At 64.8% G+C, this 12,196-nt stretch overlaps 1 protein-coding gene across 1 annotated transcript; it reads left to right on the forward strand.

The window, feature by feature from the left end:
• The first annotated feature begins 1,364 nt into the window (after positions 1 to 1,364).
• On the forward strand, positions 1,365 to 12,196 carry ENDOV (endonuclease V). The gene is made up of 9 exons (XM_045190215.3): positions 1,365 to 2,009; positions 2,307 to 2,478; positions 5,045 to 5,179; positions 5,405 to 5,444; positions 6,166 to 6,278; positions 7,074 to 7,142; positions 7,458 to 7,586; positions 8,653 to 8,717; positions 9,384 to 12,196. The coding sequence occupies exons 1-9, from the start codon at positions 1,954 to 1,956 to the stop codon at positions 9,526 to 9,528; spliced, it is 924 nt and encodes a 307-aa protein (XP_045046150.1). The 5' UTR covers positions 1,365 to 1,953; the 3' UTR covers positions 9,529 to 12,196.

Consider the following 12,196-nt stretch of genomic DNA (forward strand, 5'->3'; position numbering starts at 1 on the left):
TCTGTCCCAATACACCAAAGTTGTAGGTTCAATCCCCATCAGGGAACATACAGAAGTCAACCAGTGACAAGAAATTGGTGTTTCTCTAAAAATTAGAAAAATGGTAAATTTAAAACAATTCTTAAAGAACTTACCTTATTTTCTGCACCAGGGGACTTCATCATTTGTTAACCAACAGTCGTGAACTGTTTCCATCCCCCCATCCCCCACCCCATGAGCTACTTCAGTTATTCCTCCGCTCAGACAATAAGGACCCAGAAACCAACGTGCAGCAAGAACGATGGTTGTGAGGAAAGGCCAGGCGGGTAAAGCACACCGCCCGTCCACACCTCCCCCCGCCCCCCCAGTGACCTGGGAGCTGGGGGAAGACCCTGAGGCCTTGAGCTGAGGGACAACCCTGTCTTCTGCACACAAATCCAGTTGAACCTGGAGAAGAGCAAGCACCAGGGGAGGGGGAACGCTGACAAAATTCACCCCCGACTCTGCCCTGACCGGCGGCCTGGGGAGAGCTCCCAGAGGCCAGCAGAGGCCAGAGCAGAGGGAAAGTGGAGGGTCAGGGAGAGGCTGGAGCTGGAGCACCGGCAAGCCTGCCAGGTGTCCCCGTCCTGTAGAGTCCCGCCTTCCGCCCCTTCCCTTCCCTTCCCACCTAAACTGACTGGGGTGTGCACATCCCAGCGCGGTGGCTCCCCATTAGCACTGCCTGTACCCTGAGCACAACACAGCCCCCGCCCAACCCCAGCACAGCTACCTGCTGGGGACCACCACCTTGGCCCCCAGTGACCAAACCCGAGGAAGGGCTCCAGTGCGGCCCAGACAGACCCCAGAGCAAACCCTGGCTCTCCCGTCTGCCAGCGTGTGACCTGGCGCCAGCCACCCGCCCTCTCACGTCTCAGTGCTGGGGTGCGAAACAAGCTAGTGCGGGCAAAGAGCTGAGCACAGTGCGGGCGTGCGGCTCCTCCGCTCCGCCAGCCGACAAGTCACGGCCCTGCCAGCTGTCCTCTCCTGAACCTCGAAGTGCAGCCCTAACTCTTCCCTACCGTTCCCTGTCTACGGCCAGGCCGCATTCTTGCCCGCGCAGGCTGCCCCTCGACGCCCCGCCGTCACCCAGCTCCTTCCCGCCGCAGCGCCTGCCGCGCGCTCTGCCCTCGGCCTGGCTCCCTCTCTCCGACCCACCCTTCCGTCCGCTCCGCCACGCGGCGTGCGCGCCCGCGGGGAGCCCCTGCCGGCCTCCCGATCCCTGCAGGCTCCCCAGCGTTCCCGCTGAGACCGGCTCGCGGCCCAGCACGCGGCCCTCGGAGAGCAGGGAACCGCGTTCGGGCCGCGGAGCCTCGGGAAAGGGGCCACGCCCCTGGCGCCGTCCGCGCGCCTGTCGCGGGCGAGGACTCTGTCCCGCCGAGCTGAGGTCGAGGTGCCAGGTGGGTGGCAGGTGCCCTGCGGCGGGCTTGGAGCGCGTTGCCCCAGATTGCGGCCCCGGGGCACGCTGAGCAGCAAGCTGTGGGAGCGCGGGGAGCCAGCGCACGTGGGGAGGCGGCGGCGGCGAGGCGGCCGGGCCCCTGAGGCGGTCTGGGCACGCTTCTCAGCTTCTCCCGCCGTCTGTCTCGCCAACTCCCTTCGGGTCCATTTTCTGCCAAGTTTCCCGCTCCGGCCGCTTCTCCGCTGCGCTGTCTGGTGACGGTCCCGCGCCCACGTGCAAACTCCACACCGCGCGTCCCTCCTCGGGGTCTGAGTCCGGTGACGGGCCGCCCGCGCCGCGCAGCCCGGCTCCCAACGCAGCGACACGGCCGCGCGGACAGATCCGCACGTGTCCACCCGAGGGCGTGCAGGAGGCGAGACCGGGTCCCCAGTGGGACCGCCGGCCACAAGGGGGCGTCGTCCCGGGAGCCCAGGGCGGCTCGGCGCGTGCGCGCGGCAGCTCCGGAAGGGGCGCGACCGGGAAGGGGGTCGGGCTGCGCCATGGCCCGGGAGGCGGTTGCGCGGCCGCCGGAGGGAACCCTGACGCTCTGGAAACGGTAATGTGCGGGGAAACGACCCCGGGGCTGGAGCGGCGCGGCCCCTCCCACCCGGGAACCCCCGGTTTGGGGGCGCCGGGGTGCGGGCCGGCTTCCGGCGCGCAAGCGAAAGGGCCTTCGGGAGTTGTAGTGGGCGGACGTGGCGGCGCTGGTTTCCCGCGCGCGTTTGGGGTCCCCGGGGAGGTGCCGGGCCACTGGGGGCGGAGGGGAGACGCGAAGGGGCCCCCGAATCCCGGGCCTGGGCGTGCATGCGTGCGGCCGGGCCGGACGGCCTGCTGGACCTGTGTCTGCCCCCAGGGAGCAAGCCCTGCTGAAGGCCCGCGTCGTGGATCGGGACACGGAGGCGTGGCAGCGGGATCCCGCCTTCTCTGGGCTGCACAGGGTCGGGGGCGTGGATGTGTCCTTTGTGAAGGGCGACAGTGTCCGAGCCTGCGCCTCCCTGGTGGTGCTCAGCTATCCTGAGCTGGAGGTAACCCTGGGCGGGGGACTGAGGGACTCTGGCCAGGGGCAGCCACACTCGGCTCCGTGGACTCCGGGACAGGGATCGAGGGCTTTTGTAGTATTTCATTACTAGGCTGGGGAGTCTGCAAACGAAAAAATGAGACATTTTGGGCTCTATCTCAGTGACCCGCAGTGAACAGTCCCAAGTTGTCCAAGCTGGAAACCTCTGTCTTCCTCAGACCCTTCACCTCCAGTTCCACTCCACCTCCGGTTCCACTCCACCTCCATTTCTTCTGTCTCCTAAATATTGCTGGAGTCAGTCCCCTTGTCTGTGTCCCGGCTGCCCCTTTGCACGGTCACCCTTCCTGTGGGTGACAGGCAGAACCTTCCCTGGGTTCCAGCCTCCAGGATGGCCCTTGGGGGCCTCTTCTCCATCTCCCTGCTGCCAGCAGTGCAAGTGTGTGTGATCATATCACCACGCAACCCACGTGAGACACTTCCTGTGAGTAAAGTTCACGCTCGCTGACCAGGTGTAAGGACCCTTGTTGCTCTGACCACTGCTTAAAGGAAGGCCGTAGGCTCGGCTGTCACCCACCCCCCATGCGGAGGACTTTAGACCCCCCCAGGCAGGCCCTACTGCCCCTCCCTGCCTGACCTTTGCAGGGACGTTTCCTGTCCTGGAACAGTCTTCTCCCAGCTACCTCTCAGGTCTTCAGGAAGGCCCCCCTCTCTCCACAAGACCAGGAGTTGCTCCCAGCATCTTCTTTTCTGTTGGTCACACTGGAATGTGAGCTCCACGGCGGGAGGAACTGTGCGGTTCTGTGCAGGTCTGTGCGGCTCCGCGCTTCCTGCCTGGCGTGGAGAAGACACACGGAGTAAACACGTGGTTGAACGAGTGAGCCGAGTGCCCGGGCTTTGTCTGCAGTCAGCAGGTCGGGAAGCCTTGGCCAAAGACAAACTTGGCGAGGGAACTGCCCTGCCCCTCCTCCTGCTCCCACCTCGGTGCCTTTGCACCTCACTTGGAAGGCCCCTTAATGAAAGTTCAGCAAAGACATCTGGAGCACCTGCTCTGTGCTAAGCTTGTGAAGGGACCAGAGTCTTGGCCCTCTGAGCGCCCCGATCGGTTTGTGGGATGGCGTTGGGGGGAAGGGCCCAGTGCACAGCTTCCTGCCTGGGCTCTGCCCCTCCCACTTCACCCCTCAGGCCGCCATTTGGTCCTGCCTAACTCTGGGTGAGCAGGTATGGAAGCCCAGCCCTGAGTTAGGAGGAGTGAATGAGGTCGTGCGTGAGCATCACCAGCTATGGTGAGCCCGCGGTGACAACAGGATCACCACCAGGGATTCTCAGGCCCACCTCTTGCTTCTCCAGACCCAGCTCACGGGTCCCACGGCGCCACACCTGTCCCTAGCCGCGGAATTAGCCGCCCTCAGGTCCGCCCTCGGCCTTCCTTTCCGCAGGTGCTGTCCCAGCTCTCCCCACACACGCCTGTGCTGCCTTTCCCATTGTCTGTAGGTCCCCGAGGGCAGGGCCATACAGTGTCCCTTTGTAACCATAGCACCGAGCAAGGTGTCTCCTACGTGGCTGTAGTCAGCTCTGTCATTGTGCCCTGGGGAAGCTGAGAGGAGGCACGGGTCTTGGGCACGTCTGGTCCCACGCCCAGCCGAGGGTCGCTGCAGCGGGAGTTGTCTGGCAGTGTGTTTAGAAATGCCCGCTCCACAGGCAGGTCCATGGAGGCAAATAGGGCGTGGTGGCCAGGACCTGGGCGCAGGCTGGATGGGGAGTCACTGCTAATGAGGACAAGGTGCCTTTGGGGCCTGGAGAGTGTGCACATTCCCAGGCAGCGCCCCACGCTCTCTGCAGGCACCTTACTGCTCCCATCGGGCAGGGCTGTGTCGGAAGCGCCGTCCCCACCAGAGCGGCCCTGGGAAGGGAGCTCCACCTGCGGGAGCTCTGGCCAGTGCCCGCGCAGCCAGGGGCCCTGCCCTCAGACCGTGTCCCCTCTGCCCACCCGACCTCCTGGGCCTCCCAGCCTGCTCCATGGCATCTCCCCTCCCTCTGGGATTCTTGGCAGTTACAGCCTCAGAACTTTCCTTTTAGAAAAAGGAAGCTCCGCCCCTGGGGACCCCTGTTCTTCCTAGCTCTCAGGTCACCCCTGTCTTCTTCCGAATCATCTGAAACCTGTTTCCACAAAGCCAGAGTCGTCTGTCTCGCTGTCGAAGCCTCTCTTTGGGTCTGACCTTTTCTTGCGAGACCCCTTCTCTCCGGGCCACCCTCGCTCCCGTCCCAGTTCCCGGGGGGCCTGCATCTGGTCCTCTGGAGGAGCCGTGTCCCTGTGGTCTTGCCTCCGCCCCAGGAGACCCCCCCCCATCAGCCAGCAGGTCGACTCCCCAGCCCCCTCGGCAGGGCGATCGCCTTGCCCTTCTCTGGCTTTCCTCCCGGACTGATGAGGTGGGGAGGGCACGTGGGGCAGGCCTGGCAGACGGAGAGGGAGCAGGCAGCGGAAAGGATTGGCGGATGAAGGACTGAGGACTTGCGGGGAGGCAGGTGGCCAGGCCTGTGTTCTGCCAGTGACCTGACCCGCTGCCTGGTGACAGGTGGTGTATGAGGACTGCCGCATGGTCCGCCTGACGGCCCCCTACTTGTCGGGCTTCCTGGCCTTCCGAGAGGTGCCCTTCCTGGTGGATGCTGTACAGCGGCTGCAGGAGAAAGAGCCCAGCCTCATGCCCCAGGCAGGTACCTGCTAGGACCTCTGCAGGGTGGGGAGGCCTGTGCAGGCCCAGCCTGTCACTGGGAGGGGCCTGGGGGCTTCCTGGAGAAGGCGTGCTTTGCCCCGAGGACAGGCATTGGACTTTCTCAGAAGCTGGACTCAGTGGTGGCCCCGCCTTTCCTGCTCCCGGAGGCCCTGGCCTGATGGGCAGCCTCGCTGACCACGACCTTCTCTGTGGCTCTTCCAGGTCCTCCTTGTGGATGGAAATGGGGTGCTCCACCCCCGAGGTGACCCTGCTGCCCAGAGGCCGTGCGGGGGGCTGTGGGAAGGGGGAACCTCGCAGGGGGCCTGCGCCCCATCCCAGCCGGGAGACCTGCACCCTGGGTGCTGGAACCTTGGCCCAGAGGAACACCAAGGGGGCGGGGCTGTTTTTACCTCAGACAGCCTGGGGGTCCTGGGGGTCCGGAGCAGAGGGAGCCAGAGGGGTTGGCGGCCTTGGGTTTCTCAGCCACACTGCACTGGGAGCCTGTGGGTCCAGAGCCGAAGCCCGGACACACCGCTCTGGCCGCCAGCGCGGGACCAGTGGGCCAGCCCTGAGCCAGGACCCCTGGTGCTGCGATCCTGGCCACCTGGCAGGAGCCCCAGAGTGTTAGGGGGTATGGGACAGAGACGCGAAGGTCTGGCAGCAGCCACAAAGGGGAGAGGAAGATGGCAGTGTCCAGTAGTGAAAACAGGACTAAGCAAAGTGTCGTGAGCACGCTGAGTGGGCGGGCTCCTGAGCTGTGGGTGGCAGGGAGGCCGCCTCCGCCCAGCCAGGCACCTGTGACTTCGGGGCACGAGCCACATCCACGGTCAGGCGGGGCTCAGAGTCCTGACTCCTCAGCCCTCCACCCATGACATGACTCGCGTCCCTCAGGCAAGCTCAGTGAGGTTCTGGTCTGTCCCCCAAACCCACGCCACCCTAGACTGCTTGGCTCACTGCCCACCCACCCCGCCCCCCGCCTGTAGGCTTCGGGGTTGCCTGCCACCTCGGCGTCCTCACAGACCTGCCCTGCATTGGGGTGGCCAAGAAACTGCTGCAGGTGGACGGGCTGGAGAACGACGCCCTGCACAAGGACAAGGTGAGGGGCCAGCCCATGCGGCACACGACCAGGGACACGCATGGCCACCCTGCTCCACAGCAGCACCTGCTGGCCGATGTCCCCGTCCTGGATCCCTGGCCTAGAGTCTGGAAGACCCGCTGTCTGCTGCACCCCCCATCCCCCCGTCCTATGCCCTAGGGGCGGGGAGCTCCTTGCCCTGCTTCCCTGCCCCTGAGGTGTCCCCACATGGGGACAGGGCCAGGACATTCTGGGAGCCCACCCCAGCCTCCAGGCCCTGCCCTCAGTGCCCCCCATCCTCTGGGCCCCCGCCTGCACTGGTGCCGGGAGCAGGTCATGCCCTGCAGACAAAGCTGGTGCCCTTCCTGCAACCCCGGCAACAGGCACGTCTGTCTTGTTGCCTCGGGAAGCCCCGGGTCTGCATGGAGCAGTGCACGGGGACCCCAGACCCGCTCCAGTGGGCCCGTCCCCACTCCACCCCAAAAAGGTGTTGAGTCAAAAGTGCCTGAAGGCGGGAGAGAGCGGGGCAGGAAGTACATGGCCTGGGGCGGGCTCCGGCTTGCTCACCCGGAGGAGCAGGGCCTCCATTCCTCTTCCTGTCAGGCTGCGGCCCACCTTCTGTGCCACACGAGGGGAGGAGAGAGCCCACCACCTAGAGCCCCGCCGCACAGGCCAGTGCCATGGGCAGCGCCTGGTCCCGGGCTGCGGCCCACACGCAGGGCCAGGCCTCCCTATTCACGCCCAGCGCCGCTCAGGCTGTAAACGTGAGCCGGCTCCACCGAGAAAGGATGGTGTTCAATGTTGCCTCTCTTCCAGATTCGCCTCCTGCGGGCTGGGGGAGACTCGTTTCCTCTGACGGGAGGCTCTGGGGCCGTCTTGGGCATGGTGAGTAGCCAGGGGCCTGTGTCTCAACGAGGCAGGCCCTTCAGCCCAGGGTCAGCATTGCCTGTATGTGCCCACAGCACCAGACCCCAGCCTTGCTCCCCGCCTCCCCCTACTCTGCCTGTCGGGGGTGTGCCCTGGGCCCTCCTTTCCTCTCCACCCCGGGCTACACTGAAGGGGGCCTCTGCCTGTTGTCCCACCCTGTCTCCGAGACAAGCAACAGGAAGGTGCCCCAAGGGTACCCGACCCCCACCCCAGTCAGCCCTCCAGGCCACAGAGCCCGTCCCCAGTGTCCTGACCTCACGTTCCTCGTCCCAGGCCCTGAGGAGCCATGAGCACAGCACCAAGCCCTTGTACATCTCCGTGGGCCACAGGGTGAGCCTGGAGGTGGCTGTGCGCCTGACCCGCAGCTGCTGCAAGTTCCGCATCCCGGAGCCCGTGCGCCAGGTGGGTGGCCCCCTCCAGGGTCCGGTTCTGTCTGTCTGGCCCCCATGCACCCTGTCACCCTGCTACCCATGGCCGTGACCTTCCTTGGGTCCTGGGTCCTTCCTGGCTGCAGCTATGCAGGGCGGCCCCTAGGTGGCAGCCACAGCCCACACAGCGCGTGCCTCAGCCCCTGCTGAGGCCGGGGCCTCCCCGGGTGTCCACACTCTCCCCTCCAGAGTCCAGAGTGTGGGGGTCCTGAGACTGGTTGCAGGGGGCCTTTCCTCCTCCACTCCCACCACTGTGCGCCCGTGGGGGAGAAAACCCAAGAACTACTTACTCCCCAAATCCTCAGAGGCAGGTGGGGCTGTGGGGCTGGCCCTGGAGAAAGCCTGCCGGGTCCTGGGCCTGCACTCCCGCCCTGGGAGCCCCTGCCCTGTCACGGCCACCAGCGGGGTGGCCCCTCTGGCTGCTGTGTCTCAGTCCGTTTTCTTCCTGGGGGAGGCTGAGAGCCCTCTGTCCACGTGTCCGTGGGTCCCTGTGCCAGGCTGAAGGGAGGGTGGGGACTGCCTCTTGCTCTCCCCAGGACCTTTCCACCAGGCCGCCCCGCTGTCCACCCAGCCCGCTTGCCCGCTCACTGAAGCAGAGGCCTCTGGGGTGGGGGCTGTGTGTCCTGTGTCCATGCGGTTGGACACGGCACTGAGGCCAGACCCCGGTATGGTGGTCGGCACATGGGTGGGCCTGGGCCCCTCCGCCAGGTCAGCCCTGATCTTGACCAGAGCCCACATGCCCCTTGTCACCCCAGAGACTTGGCAGAGCTCTGTACTTCCCTGGGGACAGGGTCACAGCCAGCACTAGGCGGGGAGACAGACAGGTAGGTGGTGAACAGAGTGAGGATGGATGAGCTGGGCCGGGAGACCCTCCGGACACAAGCCGAGCCTGCGCGCCCCTGAGGCTGTCCCGCCTCATCTCTAGCGCCCTCCAGGGGCTTTCTCAGCAGGCAGCAAGGAGGGGAGGGGAGGGCTTGTCCAGAGGCCAGCTCGGGGGGGCCCCAGCCACCACCCCTCACTTGAGCCACCCCTCTCCTCAGGCCGACATCCGCTCCCGAGACCACATTCGTAGGAGCCTGGGAGGCCCCAGGCCCCAGCAGGAGAGGTAAGTGTGGGGTGAGAGGTGGCTGGGCAGCTGGGTAGGAGCCCTCAGCCAGGCAGGGGTGCAACGTCCTCAAGGGGAGGAAGAGTTGAGCTGGCAGGATGCTGGGGCCTGAGTGGCGCCATGTTCAGAAACCCCCAAAGCTTCCTGCCAGGGCTGCCCCACCTGCCTTGGGCCACGTACCTGTGAGGTGCTGGGGCGTGGGCCCCACAGAAACTGTGTGGGCGGCAGATGGGACCGCTGGCATCCTAGCCGCACGACCGGCTGTGTCTCACGCGCTCGAGCCTCGGCTTCCTCGTCTGTGTGGCTGGTGTAGTCGTCATCCTGCTGGGTTTTGGGGGGGGGGGAGCCGATGCCTGAGGACAGCCACCACCTGCAGCCTGGCGCCTGTCTCTCAGAGGCCCAGGGTTTTGGTGGGACTGGTGGGCTCCCAGCCTGCTCTCTGGCCCCCAGGCCAGGCCTTGACCCTGCCTGCAGCCCCGGAGGCCTTTCCTTTGTGCCCCTCCCCATCTCCGCCTGTCCGAGCCCTGGCTGAGCTGCATGGAGAATGGGGGAAGGTGCAGCTGGGTCTGGGGAGCCCGGTCAGCAGCAGCCTCCAGGGACCCCCTGGTGAGCAAGGGGACCTTGGGCTCTGGGGTTTGATGCTGCCCCTTCTTCATGTCTTACCAGCAGGAGCCAGGAAGCAGAGAGGCCAAAGGTGGGCCCCGAGCGAGACCCTGAAGAGCCCCCCGGTGGGGGCAGGCCCCCCGAGGCCTGCAGCCCAGGCCCCAGGACACATGGGAAAGCCCCTGGCCCAGGCGCCCAGGAGCAGTAGGGCAAAGGCTGGGGCCGCGCGGCGCTGGACACCCTGACGACTCAGGCCGCCGGCCACCTGCTCTGGCCTCAGAACAGTTACTGGCCCTGGGGCTCCTCTGTGGGGCAGCCCCCCAGCTGCAGGTGGGGTGCTGGGACTCAGGCCCCAGAAGGTTGTGTGCTGCCTCCTGCTGCAGGGGCGAGGGTGGGCGCGCACCCTGGAAAATACGCATCCGCCGCACAGCCCCAACCTGGAAAGCATCGGACGGACGTCCCAGCAGCCGCCCGAAGGGATTCGGTGGACAGGCGTCTGTGTTTTCTGAAAGCCGCGGCACCTGGAGTGCCAGGAGCGGACACCCACGGCTTCTGCCCGCCTCCTCTGTGGCTGTGCTTCTGTTTCTGATTTTGCTTTTTTTTTTCATCTTCAAACCGAGTCCCGCCCTGTAGCCACACTGAGCTGTTTCTGCTGTGACCTGGGAGGGTCCAGGTTGAGGTGGCCACAGTCCGGCTGGGCCCCAGGCTGCCCTGCCAGCCTGGAGGGCCTGTGATGGGGGACACGCAAGGGTAGTCTGGGCCGCCCACTGTGGCTGGCACTAGTGCCCAAGGGGCTGCAGGTCAGAGCCTGGGAGGGTGGGTAGCCCATCTGCACTGGGTCCGAGGGCCGAGAGCTCTCCCCTGTCCCTGCCAGCACGGTGCCCCCCCGTGCCAGCTCCTCACCCAGAGGCCCTCTGTGGGGAAACAGCCCTGCCTCTGCCCTGGCCACTGTGAGTGTGCCCCCCACCCCCCTGCTGCCCCCAGTCTGCCACCCCCCAGCCCCTCCCCTGGCTCCTGAGGATCCTGAATCTTCAAGAGAGGACTCATCCCACCTCCCGAGAGGGAGCCCTAGACTGCTCCCCTGGGGGCCTGCCCGCCCCCATCAAAGCTCTGGGCCCCCCCGCCTGGCACTGCAAGGCCACTGCCAACCCAGCTTCTTCCAGACCCCCTGCCCATGGCTCCTCAAACTGGGTGGGGTGGCAGCTTGGGAGCACAGCTGGCTGGGCCCAACTACCTCCTACTGACTGGCCTCTGCAAAGCTCGTGCCAGGCAGGCGGGCACAGAGCCTGGCCCAGTCGGCCCTTGCAGGGGAGGTGGCAGCATTTGGAGAAGTGGGGCTGTTGAGGCCAGGGTTGATCACCACCGGGGTGCAAGGCCGTGCCAACTGCCGATGAGGAGGAAGCCGGAAGGTCAAGTGGTCCTACCACCTACCAAGCTCCTCACGCCGCCCCGGCTCCCAGAACTCAGGTCCAGAGAGGGCTGCGCGCTGCCCAGCGCCTGTGAGACCATGAGCTGAACATTCTCTCCTGTAGGAGCCCCTGTGCCCCCTGCCCCCTCCCCTGCAGTGAGGAGCAGGCCAGAGTCTGGACGCAGGTGTGCAGACAACTTACCTGAGTAGGGTTTTTCCCTTTTTTGAGATTAAAGTCACATGAGAACGACCATTTGAAACGCGATTAGCAGTTGGTCCGAAGGTTGTGGGTTATTGTTAAGCTGAAACGCGATTCCTAAGTGTGTAGTTTGAGTGGTTTTCTGTGGGCTCGGGATCTGTGTGGCCGTGGGGCCCAGAGCCCCTCCAGAATGAGGGCGATGAAGCCGTGGCCATGGCCGTGGCTGCCCTCTGCTCCCCTCCCACCAGCCCCTGGCTGAGGAGTGACGCCAGGAAGAGGGAACTGCATCTCCATCCGGGGAGTTTCCCTGCGGGGCTGTCAGGAGCAGGGCTGCGCGTTGGTGGACGTGTGTGTGTGTGCGCGCGCGCGCAGTTCTCCAGGCTTTACCCGGGAGTGGAGTTTCTGGCTGTAGGTGCTGTGTGACTGCGGACCAGCCACCTTCCGCACAGCAGCTGCGCCTTTTACAGTGCCACCAGCTGCACTCCAGTGTCCCCAACAGCCCTGTCACCTGTCTGTGGTCTGGGCCATCCCAGGCAGGAGCACTCCCTCATTAATGGTCGTGATCCGCTCTTCCCCGGACGACCAGCAAGGCTGAGCCCTGGCCATGTGCCTGCTACCCACCCTTCTCCCTTTTTAAACCGAGTGGTCCTGCCGAGCAGGGAGAGCTCTGTGCACTCCGGCACCAGACCCGTCCTGGTCACGTGACGTATAAAGACCTTGCCCCACTTGGTGGGGTGTCTTTTCATCTTCTTGGCAGTGATTTTAGGTGTGTGTCTTTTGAATTTGACGAAGTTCAGTGTACTTTAATTTGTCGCTTGTGCTTCGGGCGCCATTGAAGAAACCGTTGCTGACCCGGGTCGCGCAGACTTCGTCCTGTTCCGGTCCCGGAGTGTCGGGTGTGGCCCGCCCCAAGTTCATGGCTGTGTGGGGCCACTCGGGGTTCTCTGCAGTTCCGCATGGACTCCAGCGCCAGCGCATCCGTCTCTGAAGAAAAGGCAGTGGGGGTTTCCATAGGGTTCGGGGGAGTTTGGGGGCGTGGCCATCGCAACAAGGTCAAGTCTTCCGACCACGGCCACGGTGGGTCTGTTTAGCTCTTCCTTCATTTCTTTCAGCAACGGACAAATGTTAGACTTCCCTTGGTTACTTGGATTTCTACACTTTTTATTCTTTTCGATGCTATTGCAAATGGAATTGTTTTACTAATTGAATTTTTGGATTGTTCATTGCTGCTGTGTTGAAATAAACTGATTTTGTCTCTGGTTCCCTGAA

This window comes from Desmodus rotundus, chromosome 9 (genome assembly GCF_022682495.2).
Source record: "Desmodus rotundus isolate HL8 chromosome 9, HLdesRot8A.1, whole genome shotgun sequence".
In the NCBI taxonomy this organism is placed as follows: Eukaryota; Metazoa; Chordata; class Mammalia; order Chiroptera; family Phyllostomidae; genus Desmodus; species Desmodus rotundus.

Coding starts and splice junctions, on each gene's coding strand:
- ENDOV (XM_045190215.3), top strand. CDS start 1,954: ATGGCCCGGGAGGCGGTTGCGCGGCCGCCGGAGGGAACCCTGACGCTC. Junction 2,010..2,306: donor ACCCTGACGCTCTGGAAACG/GTAATGTGCGGG, acceptor GTCTGCCCCCAG/GGAGCAAGCCCTGCTGAAGG. Junction 8,718..9,383: donor CCCAGGCCCCAGCAGGAGAG/GTAAGTGTGGGG, acceptor ATGTCTTACCAG/CAGGAGCCAGGAAGCAGAGA.